The following is a 14,992-nucleotide window of genomic DNA, read 5'->3' as shown; positions in this document are numbered from 1 at the left end:
TTGTTCTAGAAAAACTGGCCACCCTCTATACGCAATGCCTCATGACTTCGAGCTTACCGGAATCTTGGAAGAACGCTAACATAATCCCAATCCATAAGAAAGGAAACGCCAAAGACTTGAAAAATTATAGACCGATCAGCTTACTGTCCGTTGTCTACAAAGTATTTACTAAGGTAATCGCAATTAGAATCAGGAACACCTTAGACTTCTGTCAACCAAAGGACCAGGCAGGATTCCGTAAAAGCTACTCAACAATTCACCATATTCACACTATCAATCAGGCGATAGAGAAATGTGCGGAATATAACCAGCCCTTATATATAGCTTTCATTGATTACGAAAAAGCGTTTGATTCAGTCGAAACCTCAGCAGTCATGGAGGCATTACAGAATCAGGGTGTAGACAAGCCATATGTAAAAATACTGAAAGATATCTATAGCGGCTCCACAGCCACCGTAGTCCTCCTAAAGAAAGCAACAAAATCCCAATAAAGAAAGGCGTCAGGCAGGTAGATACGATCTCCCCGATGCTATTCACAGCGCGTTTACAGGAGGTATTCAGAGACCTGGTGTGGGAAGAATTGGGTATAAAACTTAATGGAGAATACCTTAGTAACTTGCATTCGCTGATGATATTGCCTTGCTTAGTAACTCAGGAGACCAATTTCAATGCATGCTCACTGACCTGGAGAGGCAAAGCAGAAGGGTGGGTCTAAAAATAATCTGCAGAAAACTAAAGTTATGTTTAACAGTCTCGGAAGAGAACACCAGTTTACGATAGGTACTCCCCGCAGGGGCGTCTGCGTCAGCAGGCGTTTGGTGTGTTGCGACACCACGTACCCGAGCACACGAGGGTTGGACCCTCCCGCGTGTAGCCGTGCGCGGCTTAGCCGTGTCTGGGGAAAGGGGGATCCTGGAGGTTGAGCCGATGCTGGGTGTTTGGACCTTTAAGGCCCCCCGGCGGAGGCAACACACCTCTTCGGCCTCTGCTTCACATAGACGGCACCCCCGGACTGACCCACCCGGGGGAAATCGGTAGTCGCCTCTTCCTGTCCCTCTCTTCTCAAACCTTCGTCTTTATCTCTCACTTTATATCTTTCCTGTCTTCTTCTCTCTTCCATCTACTTCCTTTCTCCACGGCGGCAACGGTTAACCTTGTGTGGCTATCCTACCTTGGGTACACCATATTGGGTTATAGTGATGGCGTACGGCTGGCGTCGTGCAGGCTTGTACACAAGCTCTGCCGCGTCCCCTCGTTGGGCTCCGTGGTGGGCGGTCGGCGCTGTTGCCGAATTTTTATATATTTCCATGGAAACTTCCTTCCCCAAACTTCCTGATCGCCCTCCGAAACGAGGGCGCACCGAAGATGTATTTCAGTTTTTCGGACACCAAATCCAGAATTTTCCCCGATTCCACGTTATTCACTCTGAAAAGCCAAACAAAGCAGTGCGAAACATTTCACCATTCCTTGTCTCAAAGTCCTTGACTGATGTTTTTGGACCAGGTTACAAGGTGTCCAGGATGGCAAGCGGTGACCTCCTCTTGGAGCTCCGCGACCACAAGCAATATGAGAAACTACAGAAACTAGTGTCATTCGGGGAGACCCACATAACAGTAACGCCACACCGTACAATGAACACCACCCGCGGTGTTGTGTCCGATGATGACCTGCTTGAGCTGACTGAAGCGGAACTCCTGGAGGGCTTCAGTGAGCAAAATGTTATCAATGTTAGAAGAATAAAGATGAGGCGAGATGGTAAGGAGATCCAGACGAAGCACTTAATAATCACCTTTGGTTCAAGTGTCCTGCCCGATTCAATCGAGGCCGGGTACATCAAGCTCCGTGTTAGGCCGTACGTGCCCAACCCACTTCGTTGTTTCAAATGCCAGCGCTTTGGCCACAGCTCGCAGAGCTGCCGAGGCCGCCAAACTTGTGCTAAATGTAGTGCCCACGAACACACATCTGAAGCTTGTGAGAATGCTCTCCACTGTGTAAACTGTGACGGGGAGCACGCCGCATACTCGCGGTCGTGCCCCTCCTGGAAGAAAGAAAAAGAAATCGTAACGATCAAAGTTAAAGAGAATATTTCATTCAAAGAGGCACGCAGGCGGGTATCGTACCTGCCCAAGAAAACCTTTGCCGATGTGGCGCGTCAGGGGGCAGCGTCACAACGGCCTCCGGCGGCTGTCCGACCCACAAACAGTGAGTCGGCAGCTACGCCATCTGCCCCCGCGGCGGTTGTAGCTAGCGCTGCTCCGCCAACTCAGCAGACGGGGCCATCGACCCCGAAGGCGGGTGCAGCCGAGGCTGCCCCAACCTCCGAGGCCCCTTCCAGCGCTGGCAACGGCCAGCGCAGCCAAATCCCTCAGGGAGCCCCATCGACCTCCGGGCTGGTGGGCGCAGGGGTCTTGCCCTCCAAGGCGGGACTCACCCTGAAAACCTCTCGCTCGCAAGAGCACGTGTCCGGAGCCTCACTAGACGCAATGGACACAACACCCATCCTCAAGGCGCACCAAGCGCCTAAGGAGCGGCGAGGCTCCCTCGGACGCTCCAGAAAGGGCAGAACTCCTGTTACAGGGCCTCGAAAGGGCTCTGTAATTTAATCTCTGTAATTTCCATAATGACTACTTCTGTTTCTGTACACACAGCACTTATTGACCTCCAATATGGATACACAAATAATTCAATGGAACGTCAGAGGCCTTCTTAGAAACCTTGATGACGTGCAGGAACTCATCCACAAACACAATCCAAAAGTGCTGTGTCTACAGGAAACACACTTAAAATCTAAGCACACAAATTTCCTGCTACAATATGTTACGTTTCGCAGAGATCGCGATGATGCTCTCGCATCATCGGGCGGTGTTGCCATTGTTATTCAGAAAGGCACAGCGTGTCAACGTATGCAGCTACAAACGCCCCTTGAGGCAGTGGCGGTTCGTGCTGTTCTCCTCAACAGACTTATCACTGTCTGCTCGCTCTACATACCCCCCCATTACAAATTAACTAAACATGAATTTAAGTCCTTTATAGAAGAATTGCCAGAACCTTACGTTGTGCTTGGGGATTTCAATGCGCACAGCAGCCTATGGGGAGACTCTCGTATCGATGCGCGAGGTCGCCTCGTTGAACAGTTCCTTTTTTCGTCCGGTGCGTGTCTGCTGAATAAGAAGACACCCACATATTATTCTCTCGCAAACAGAACATTTTCTTCAATTGACCTCAGCCTAGTTTCCCCTTGTATGCTGTCTGAACTCGAATGGGAAGTCACCAAGAATCCTTACGGAAGCGACCACTTCCCCATACTGCTAAAAACACATAAAGAAAAAGAATGTCTACCACAGGCTCCTAGGTGGAAGATCGATACAGCGGACTGGGAGAAGTTCCGAAACTTAACTAATATCTCATGGAATGACATGTCTTGTTTAGGAATTGATGCTGCTGTGCAGTATCTCACAGCCTTCATTATAGACATGGCATCTAAATGCATATCAGAAGCACATGGCTTGGCATGTAAACGGCGGGTCCCGTGGTGGAACGAAGACTGCAGGATCGCTCGTAAGAAACAAAACAAAGCGTGGGGGTTGCTACGCGCTTCTCCCACTGCAGAGAATCTAGTCAACTTTAAGCAAGTAAAATCCCAAGGCAGGAGAACCCGCCGACTGGCCAGAAGAGAAAGCTGGCAGAAGTATTTATCGAGCATTAACTCGTTTACAGACGAGGCCAAAGTCTGGAACAGGGTAAATAGAATTAGAGGGCGACAAACATATTCACTCCCTCTGGTAAATACACAAGGCGATACACTGCAAGATCAGGCAGACTCACTTGCGGAGCACTTTCAGAGCGTGTCAAGTTCAAACAATTATTCGCAATCTTTTCTCATATATAAAGGAATAGAAGAACGTAAGCCTTTAACAAGAAAAAGCCGAGAGAATGAGCCTTACAACCGTCCTTTCAGTATTGCCGAATTGAGAGCTACCTTGAGCGCATGCAAGAGCTCCGCACCAGGATCTGATAGAATCATGTACGAAATGCTGAAAAACTTACACAATGACACGCAAATGACACTACTTACACTTTTCAACACTATCTGGGATGCAGGGTACCTTCCGACCGCATGGAAAGAAGCCATTGTGATCCCTGTTCTAAAACAAGGCAAAGATCCTTCATCAGTGGCAAGCTACCGCCCGATAGCCCTCACAAGTTGCATGTGTAAGGTATTTGAAAAAATGATAAATCAGCGACTGATCCATTTCCTTGAACAGAACAAAATGCTTGATCCCTATCAGTGTGGCTTCCGAGAAGGGCGCTCCACAACCGACCATCTTGTACGTATTGAAACAAATATCCGGGACGCATTTATACATAAACAGTTCTTCCTCTCGATATTTCTCGATATGGAAAAGGCGTATGACACAACGTGGCGATACGGCATCTTGCGAGACTTATCTGAAATGGGCATTCATGATAATATGCTCAACGTAATAAAAAGCTACTTGTCCAATCGTACCTTCCGGGTGAAAGTTGGCAATGTGCTGTCACGTCCTTTTACACAAGAAACTGGTGTACCCCAGGGAGGCGTGCTCAGTTGCACACTTTTTATTGTTAAGATGACAACGCTTCGTGCTTCCTTACCCCCGGCCATTTTGTATTCCGTCTATGTGGATGACATTCAAATAGGCTTCAAATCCTGTAACCTCGCAGTATGCGAGAGACAGGTACAGCATGGTTTGAACAAGGTGTCAGGGTGGGCAGAGAAAAATGGTTTTAAAATCAATCCTCAAAAGAGTTCCTGTGTGCTGTTCACAAGGAAGAGAGGCCTGGTCCCGGATCCTTGCTTGGAAATGTGTGGACATCAAATACCTGTAAACAAAGAGCACAAATTTCTAGGTGTTATACTCGACAATAAACTTACTTTCGTCCCACACATTAAACATCTTAAAGAAAAGTGTCTGAAAACAATGAACTTAATGAAACTTCTATCTCAGACTACATGGGGTAGTGATAGGAAGTGTTTAATGAACCTATACAAGAGCCTAATTCGGTCTCGATTGGATTATGGTGCCGTTGTGTATAACTCTGCCGCCCCGAGCGCGCTAAAGATGCTTGACCCAGTCCACCATCTGGGAATCCGACTGGCCACTGGCGCTTTCAGAACGAGTCCCATACAAAGTCTATATGTGGAATCAAATGAATGGTCTCTCCACCTACAGAGATCATACATTAGCTTTACATATTTCCTTAAAGTACGCTCCAATCCTGAACATCCATGTTTTCATAACGTTACCGATATAACGTGCGCTACACTTTTCAGCAATCGTCCCTCCATAAGACAGCCTTTCTCGCTGCGTGTGAAGCAGCTTAGCGATGAAATGCATGTCCCGCTCCTCGAGCATCGCTTAATGCACCTAACCAAGCTCTTGCCTCCTTGGGAATGGCAGGTGATATAATGTGACATATCCTTTATAAAAGTTACAAAGCACGCTCCTGAGGCTGAAATCCGAATGCATTTCCTAGAACTCCAGCACAAGCACTCCTGCGCAGAGTTCTACACAGACGCTTCGAAGTCAAATGCCGGGGTATCCTATGCAGCCGTCGGCCCATCGTTTTCGGAATCCGATGTACTGCATCCGGAAACAAGTATTTTTACGGCCGAGGCCTACGCACTACTCTCTGCTGTAAAGCACATAAGAAAATCGAAACTTCCAAAAGCAGCGATCTATACAGACTCTCTCAGCGTCGTGAAGGCCTTAATGTCACTCAGCAAACATAAAAATCCCGTATTTAATGAACTATATTCGGTCTTGTGCAAAGCGTACTCATCTAACCAGAATATCGTAATATGCTGGGTCCCTGGCCATAGGGGAATCGAAGGTAACGTTCTGGCGGACGAGATGGCCACGTCAATCACATTGCAAGCTGTTAACCCTACCTCTGCGGTGCCTGTCACAGATCTGAGGCCTTTCGTGCGAAGGAGGCTGCGAGATCACTGGCAACACATGTGGGATGCGGAAACGGATAATAAGCTCCACCTGATAAAACCACAGTTAGGATTTTGGCCGTCTACTACAAAATTGCGCCGAACAGATGTCCTATTCTGTCGTCTCAGAATAGGACACACGTTCGGCACCCATAATTTTCTACTCACCGGAAGTGAGCCTCCAACCTGTGGTAGATGCGGGTAGAGGCTGACCGTACTCCACGTCCTCCTGGAGTGTCGGGAAGCCGAATCTGAGAGAAAAAGACATTTTTCATTAGCATACCGACAGCACATTCCTCTTCATCCTGAAATGCTTCTTGGTCCAGAACCGCTTTTTAATACAGACACAGTGCTAGGTTATCTTAAAGATGTGGTCTTACATGTTATTAGTCCCATGAATTCGTAGCGCCTCCTCTCTTGAGAGGATGCCACTGCGATAATTGTTTTGCATAGCACATGCCTCCAGGCCCTTGTGTTTCAAGGGCTCTAAGGAGGCAGTAGTGCTCTAGGATTTTTCACAATCACATATATTTTACCTATCGTATCATTCTTCTTAAATGCATCTAAATGTTCATAGTACAAGCCACACGTCATCGCCATAATTTTATCATACAGATTTTACGCACTTTAGAGCGTATATTTTAAGGCCTCTTTACAGCCACCTCACACGAACTTCATAGTAATCATAATTACACCGCAAAATCATTAACACAGACATGGCACTCTTTGGCCATACCTGGCCCTTGCGCCACAAAATCCCATACATCATCATCACGATAGGTAGCGAAGCACTAGAAGTGGTAAGGGAATACATCTGCTTAGGGCAGGTAGTGACCACGGATCCGCATCATGAGACTGAAATAATCAGAAGAATAAGAATGGGCTGGGGTGCGTTTGGCAGGCATTCTCAGATAATGAACAGCAGGTTGCCATTATCCTTCAAGAGAAAAGTGTATAACAGCTGTGTCTTTCCAGTACTCACGTACGGGGCAGACACCTGGAGGCTTACTTAAAGGGTTCTACTTAAATTGAGGACGACGCAATGAGCTATGGAAAGAAGAATGATAGGTGTAACTTTAAGGGATAATAAAGGAGCAGATTGGGTGAGGGAACAAACGCGAGTTAATGACATCTTAGTTGAAATCCAGAAAAAGAAATGGGGGGGGGGGCATGGGCAGGACATGTAATGAGGAGGGAAGATAACCGATGGTCATTAAGGGCTACGGACTGGATTCCAAGGGAAGGGAAGCGTACCAGGGGACGGCAGAAAGTTAGGTGGGCGGATGAGATTAAGAAGTTTGCAGGGACGACATGGCCACAATTATTACATGACCGGGGTAGTTGGAGAAGTATGGGAGATGCCTTTGCCCTGCAGTGGGCGTAACCACTGCAGGGCAAAGGGCAAAGGTTACATCAGCTACAATGGCAGTAGCTCCGGAGGCTCTTGCGTCGAAGTGGGCCGCCGCTCTGCGCAGCTCCAACCTCAAGACACAAGAGTGGGCTGTCCAGCAAGCCCTAGAGGCGGCGACGAGGCAAGGCCTCGAAGTCCCCTCATGGGAGACCTGAGCCCGGGTCGTCAAATTTGCCGGATTCAAAATAAAGTTGTTTCCATCCATGGGCGTAAGCAGGCTGATGATGATGATGAATGAGATGCCTTTGCCCTGCAGTGGGCGTAACCAGGCTGATGATGATGATGAATCCTGTATGAAAATCTCCGTTGACGCCAAATCATGGCCGAGGAAGACTACAAGCAAAATTTGCACACGGCAGCAGCAGGAAAGGACGGAAAGGGGGGCATCAACCACGGTGCGTGTAAATTCGCAGTCTATGTCACTGTGTGGACTGTAGGGGCAGGTGCTTGCCTCGAGAGACTGTTTCCCAGTGCAACCGGCCAGGCTCCCATATGCGAGAAATGTAACACGGTGACGAGTAACAAGTCGGACAACAGCGAAAGCAGATTCTGCATTGAATCATTTCAATGTAGCTTGCGCAAAAACATAGGCTGTCGAGCAAGAATAGCAATCCTGAATGAGACTAGGAACTAAATATGGGAATGAGAGAGCTTGCATTCAAGAAAGAAGCCATTCTTCCTTGCACGCACTGAAAGCCAAAAACATTAAGAAAAGTTAAATGCTACATAGCACACAGTGCAAAGGCTAATGCAAGACACAAGCCAATGCCGCATCAGCTATTTCAGGAGCGGAATTGCACATGGCAACGTACCCTGTAAAATACTGCTACAGATATGTTATGCTTCTAGACAGTGACTGGTATTAAGTATGAAAAAAAAATCGGTTGACCTTTAAAGTTTGGATGAGGAAGAGGAATGATCTCTAACAAGAATGTGGAATGAAAAAGCTTGCATTCATTGAAAAATAATTATACTTGGCACAAATGGAATTTGGCATGGCCAGGAAGCTCATTAAGGAAGGGCAAGCTGATGGAACTCTTGACCAGCGTCGCCTGTGCTTGTTCAGAGGTTGCGGGTACATCTGAAGACACAGCACTATTGTTTTTAAGGTACCAGGGTGACTCGGCCAATATCCGTGCTGGTGGAATGATGGCGGAGGCTCTTTTCACTCTTGACACAGTCGTCCGTAGACTTGATCTCTCATCCAAATACTTCTGGAATGGCTTCTTTGTTTGGATTGTAAAGCATTGCGAATTCGTCTCCAGCCCCTTCCTGTTGGTGTAGATAGGGGCTCCCGTGATGACCAAGATATACACCCGACCACAAAAGTTTACGGACTACGGAATTTCAGAAAACGTTCAATTCCCGAGCACCTGTAGCAGTAGCCTGAAGAACTGTATACGACAATGTTATTAGCATATCCTAGTCGAGGGTCGAAATGCAAATACCAGTCTGCTTTGTGACGTTGCGGAGATAGTCAGCTTTTTCTCATATTTCATGGTCAGTAATATTTTGCGGTCTACTTGACGCAGACTCTGTCGGGACAGAACAATGACACATGTGATACAGCAGAGATTATCCAAATTCATGTAGTGTTTTCTTTTATGTTCGAAGCAATTATGCTGAACTGTAAACATGAACAAACGTTCATATCATCTGCTACAAACAAAAGACATGTATCTCAAGACTAGCAAGCTAATACAGCATATATGAAGCATATTTATTTCTGAACGAGGTGTTGTTTACATTGTCGCCGCAGCCAAAGTCCACACAATAACCTTGTCGTAGCAGGCAGCAGCTTCTGTAGCATGGAGTGTTTTGGTTTATACTGGTGCCGTCCTCATTACTGCATGTCTGGAACAGAAATTTTGACTGCATCATAAATTGAATAAGCAAAATTTTGCAATATGAAATGCGAAAAGGTGCGACATGTACATTGTAATGGTTTGAGATCACAGAACGCATGCAAATGTACACTGTTTGTTCCATGGTGCTTAAGCTGCATGGTAAATAACTATTGTTACTCTCCATAAAATTGATGTCTGCCTAACTACAATGCATGTCAACAGCTTAAGTATTATTACGATCACAAATGAGAACACTTGTGTGCTTGTTTATACACTAGAAGACATCACACTGCTGGTTTCACAAGCAAATACATGAAAGACATGAAGCTATTAGAAATGATGCATTCTTTTTCTGCATGAACGTAATGCGCCGCTTCACTACTGCAAAAATAGATGTCCTGTTGTAAACCAAACCGAACAGCAAGAACATTTGGAACCAACAGGTAGGAAATGTGGGTGAATTATCAATCGTGCAACTGTTTAATAGATTAAATTCAGTACTTTATTTTCAGTTTATCAAAGGCTTATTCGGTTCTGTGGATAAAAGAAGTTGCCGGCGCGGACTCGAAAAATATGTCTATATTGATAAAGCTGCTCAGTCACCCATGGCTACGGCTACAACGCGATTAAAAATGTGACGCGCGTTCCGTTATCGCTTTCTCTTTCGTGAATGTGTGATGGCCTCACAACTGAAAGTTTATTTTGGAAACAGCAGCGGGGGGTCCTGACTGCCGATATGTAATGCAGCATCTAGTTCGTTAACTTTCCTCCGCCTGTTAGTTAACGCGACGAATATATTACACAGCGATTGAAGCAGCGATGTTAAACGACTCAGCGCTATTGCCTTCCCCAGTCGCAGCAGGATCCGGCTCCCATTTCGATGCATTCTACATGAGTCACGACTGAAACCGAGCTTTCGGGCTTACACCCCAAGTTAAATAACGCGAGATATCGAAGCGCAATAAACTGGTATTGGCACAAAATAACCAATCAATGTACGAACCAAAGAATCCGCACCTGCCGTGCACGCGAACCTACCGGTAAAAAGCTTAAATCCAGGCCAGAGGTCTCGTGGGAGGTCGATGATGCTGAACGCTATCTTGCGTTTAAAATGGCAAAAAACAACAAAGTTGGTTATAAAGTGTACTATGTAAAATTAGGAATGATAATTTTGTACACTTTGTCGTGCAATAAAAGCGCTTCGTTTATTGTTGAAGAAAGTTTGCAGGTTAAATCAGCGCTTACTACGGCGCCTCCAGCGGGAGATAATGAGGTCACGGAGTAACCTGTTTAATTGGTTTACTGTGCCTGTTTGTTGTTGTTGTTTTTTAGCAGCGCCAGGCGGTCGATTTTCGCGCTCTGTGGCCATTTGTTGAACTTGAGAGTGTTCGGGGCCCGGTCCGGCCTGTCTGGCCGTGAGTTTATGCACACTTAGCACCGAACCCCTCTAGCCCACGAGACATTCATTTGAAGGATCGCCGGCCGTTTGTGCGTGAGAGCGGGCGCGAGAGAGAAAGTGTGGGGGCTTTTGCTCCTTGAATATGTGGCTCTGCCTAGGAGGAGGTTTCTCAGCGCGTCTTCTGTGCGTTTGTCCCCTAGACGTACCGGAGTGCGGTCCAGTTTCTTTACGCTCTGCCGCTGGCTGCCCGCGCGGTGAGGCAGTGGGTACGGACGCCGAATTTGGCGATCGCTGTGTCTGAAGAGGCAAGGTTCTGACTGGTACGTGTTGTATAAGACGCGGGTCGCTTTTTTAGTCGCGACGATATACTGGATTTTTCACAAGCACTGCTCCAGGAGGGCACATGTAACCGGCAAACGGAGGCCTCAGGCGAGCACCTGAGGTTATAGGCGGCGCAGAATCTCCAGGGCACCCAAGGGGTAGCGGGGGCATCAAAGTTGCAAGCAGGGTGGCCCGTGGGTTGGGGCCGCAGAGGCCTAAGCGTGACAGGGAGTGTTCGCATAATAAATTGGCTGACAGCCGATCTTATACACCCCTGGCACGAGCAGGCCTCGGCGAGCCCCAATCCACGGACCAGTTCGGGTGCTAGCTTTGGTGTCCCCGTTGCCGCTTTGGTGTCCTGGAGGCGCCGTCAATAATGCGAAATAATGACACGTTGTTACAATTAGCAAAAAAAAGTACGTTTGAATAAATATAGTTACGTCCAGCCGCCAACTTGTGACGCTAAGTTCAGCACTACCGCGCCCCGCTACTTCTGCAACACCAGTCAGAACTTTGCCTCTGCAGGTACGCCGGACTGACTTTCTCGCGCCTGCGGCGCTGGTGCTGGGTCAGCCATCGTCACCGGCAGCCTTTCAACCACTTGCGTTCAACCGCGATTGCTAAGGCGCTCTGCCTTCCAGAGTTTTCATATAGGATGCCCGGGCTCTACTACGGTATCTACTGCTTCTACAGAAACATCTGTGATGTTATTTACAAGGTACATCGCCGTAAGGAGCTAAAAAGCTACGATCCGCCACGACTGGCTTAGCCCGCTGCTTCACCTACTGTACCGCGCCGGCAGCCAGCGTCCGGCCGATGCCGGCACGCCTAGGAACAAACGCCTACAACACGCAGTACCTAGGCAGAGTCATATATTCAAGGAGCAAGAGCCCCCAGATTTTCTCTCTCGCGCCCGCTCCTAGTCACGCCTGCGTACAAACGACTGGTGATCCCTCTAATGAACGCCTCGTCTCTAGCCCGGTCATGCCAAGCCTCAGCTAATTATCACCCTTCACTACAGGTAACGGTAGTCGTCTGGTCGATCTGATCGGTCGACGAGTCCGGCGCTCCCAGCGCACTAGGCAGCCGCCGGTGAAATGGGATACATCATGCCGGAGACGCTAAAATCGCTAAAAATTGATCCTGCATTTTAAACGTGACCTGCAGCAGCGCGGCAATCACATGTTACCGCAGCGCTAGCGGAAAAGTGCGCGACGAGCGAGCGCTTATTTGTTGAAGTCGCAAATGCAATACGATCGCTTCAGTGAACCCGAACAGCATACTGCTGCTGTTCAGCTAAACTACTGCACGATGCACCCTGTTCCAGTTGCTGCGGTGTGCGATAGGATGTGTTCTATTCCCACGCCAGCCACACAAGACCGCAGAGCGTCCAATTTTCGCCAATTTAGCGTAACTGCGCCACGCGTTAGCTTGGCCACCCCACTACGCTCTTGTTCGAGTGGAGGAAGAACACATCGAAGGCCTGCTGTTGAACGTGAACAACCATACATAAAACCGGCTGGACTCGGAGAACACTCCGCGTTAAAAGAAGATCGCGGGCGCGCAACAGCCTTGTCACAGCGCACTGCAGGACCTGTTCACTGATACACCAGAACGGAATACAAGCAAGGAAAGCAGACAACACGGGCGTGGTGCTACACATTTTTCACTGTACGTCCTTCCGCCGGGTGATAACGGCGTCGTTTTTTTTTTCAGTTTCGGTATGAAAAACATCGATTTTTGCGAGATCATTGTAACGGATTGAGCTGCATTTCAAGCATAAGATTTTGCACATACATACTGCATGTCTAAATTACCTGAAACTAGGCTTTTTACGTGGTCGAAAGCTTCGTTGGAGTTGGCTTTTAATGAGTAATGAGCCGCGCCGGATATTTTGCCGAGCAGGCAGGCGAGTGTCCCATATTTTTCATTCCCTTCGGTCTCGTAAGAATTAGGCCCTCCACGAAGCTGCTAGGCCTCTTAAGGAAGTTTCCGTCCGTTAACACACGAAGCAGTCTGCGATCTGCGCAAGGCACTTGACCAAGGCTAAGTGATCGCCTTCTTTTTGAGGTTTTACGCAAGACTCCAGTCAGCATTCACGATTACAGGTAACTTTACCCATAGCGTGGATGCTGGGGCGTATCCAGCTCACTGCTGTATGTGTTAAGCTTTGTCAGCTTCTTCGCATTCCGTCATTAAAAGCTTCTGAAAGTGCTTTTTGCAGAAACGACATGCCCATGCTTTGTCAACTGGATCCTCTTTCTTAATGTAGATATTTAATGAGTAGCGAGACCATTGGAAGAAAATAGATGTAATAAATCTAGACGAAACCTATAACCGGATGAGTATTGTGATCACAGTGTTACGTCAATGTCATATTCACTGTTATATTGTTAGTGTTAATATCTGGCAAACACTGTCACATTAAACAACCTAAACCGAAATATTTGATCTTGCTGTGAAATTTCGCAAGAAGAAAAAGCAGCGGTAAGCGCAAAGTCTGTTCCTTTTAACGGAAAAACGCAGGTCCCTGTGTTTGGACACATGCCGTTGCGGCTAATCTAATCAACTACAACCTAGCTAAATATATTCAACAGATATTGCATTTTTATACGTTAAGCAAAAATAATTTTCTGCAGGTAGACAAGCAGCCTGCAAAGTGTCTATCAAAACTGGATAAACATATTTGTATGATTACAGGCAAAACAAGCTGACCCAGAGCCCTCCTGTCATTCCTTGTACAGAAAAACTGACTTGTAGGCAATTCTCTTGCAGGCAAGAGGAGCTGCCCGGGCGAGGCGCTGGCCATTGTGGAGATGTTCCTTTACACGACCCACCTGCTACACGCGTTCCGCATCCTTCCTGGGGAGGATCAGGAAGGCCTGCTCGAGCGCGTAGAATCCCTGGGTGCCCGATCCAACGACTTGGCCTCAGTGAGGCTCCGCTTCTTCAGACGGTGACAGCGAAGATGCTCACGTGACCTCCTCCGCGGCACTCCAGCAGCGCGGGGGAGGGAAACGCATGCACGGACTACTGCGAAGGGTTATGCCTGAAGCGCAAATTGACAGAACGCTGCAACGCGGTACTTCGGCAATTTTAATCCCGTAAAGTTTAAAGGCTGTTATGGGAAACGCCTTCAAAATTCATTAAGGTAGGAATAATTCAGCGATTTCCATTTCCTCTGGATTTATTTTACCACATATAGGCATACAATTTAAGTTGACTAAAATAGTAATGCTCGACAACTAGTTATGAAAATTACACAAGCAGCTTAAATGGACGAGTCAGACAACAATCTAAACGAAATTATTGAAGCCCGTCATCTGGAGAAGTTCATAACGGGCTAGTGTCATGCAGAAAGCTGCTGCCGCTAATTCCTGCTAAGTAACGAATTCACGCAAATTTCACCCCGAAAGGGATAGAAAACTGCCGAAGACCGCAACTGTCACGCCATGGGTCATAAGTGTCGAGACTACTTATGCACCACCGTCGGAGGAGCATGAAGTAAGAAAGATTGCGCTGCTTTATAGGCATAGACAAGTATTAAAGCATATATTTTACAAGAAACTAACAACTGCACAACTCAAGCACGTGTTCCCATCTTCATTTGAGCCGTGTGTGAGGTAGTTCATGTGTGTAAATAATTATAATGACGCGTTCGCGAAACAGTGGACAGCATGCACACTTTTCACAATGAGCAGTCCTTCGGGCGTTCTTGTTACACTGCAGTCATGTCCACCTTCGTCATTGCATCTCGATACGAATGGGGCAAGAGGACGCGCACCACTCTGGGCCACTGCTGCGTCCACAGCAAAGCCTTCAGCGACACAGAACAAACCTCTCGTTGGTCTAACGGTTCTTAAAACAATTATGGGAGAGCCAATCTCATTATTAGTGTCGAAGGCAATGCGATTAGCATTCGAGCAATGCACCGGCACATCGAATATCTTTTAATCGCGCTACCGCACACCCTTTGAAGGTACATTACCAACAAGCCGACATTGCAACCCTCGTGAATATCTCACGTTTATCTA

General features: G+C 47.4%; 1 protein-coding gene across 1 annotated transcript in view; it reads left to right on the top strand.

The window, feature by feature from the left end:
- LOC142577691 (vitamin D 25-hydroxylase-like) overlaps positions 1–14,558 on the top strand; it is a 98,474-nt gene extending 83,916 nt beyond the window's left edge. The window contains exon 7 of the mRNA XM_075687151.1: positions 13,734–14,558. Coding sequence (XP_075543266.1) covers positions 13,734–13,918 — 185 coding nt within the window. The 3' untranslated portion in view covers positions 13,919–14,558. The remainder of the gene's footprint in view (positions 1–13,733) is intronic.
- The last annotated feature ends 434 nt before the right edge of the window (positions 14,559–14,992 follow it).

The sequence above is a fragment of the Dermacentor variabilis genome, chromosome 4 (genome assembly GCF_050947875.1).
Source record: "Dermacentor variabilis isolate Ectoservices chromosome 4, ASM5094787v1, whole genome shotgun sequence".
Taxonomy (NCBI): Eukaryota; Metazoa; Arthropoda; class Arachnida; order Ixodida; family Ixodidae; genus Dermacentor; species Dermacentor variabilis.
This window is presented reverse-complemented; position numbering and strand designations above follow the sequence as displayed.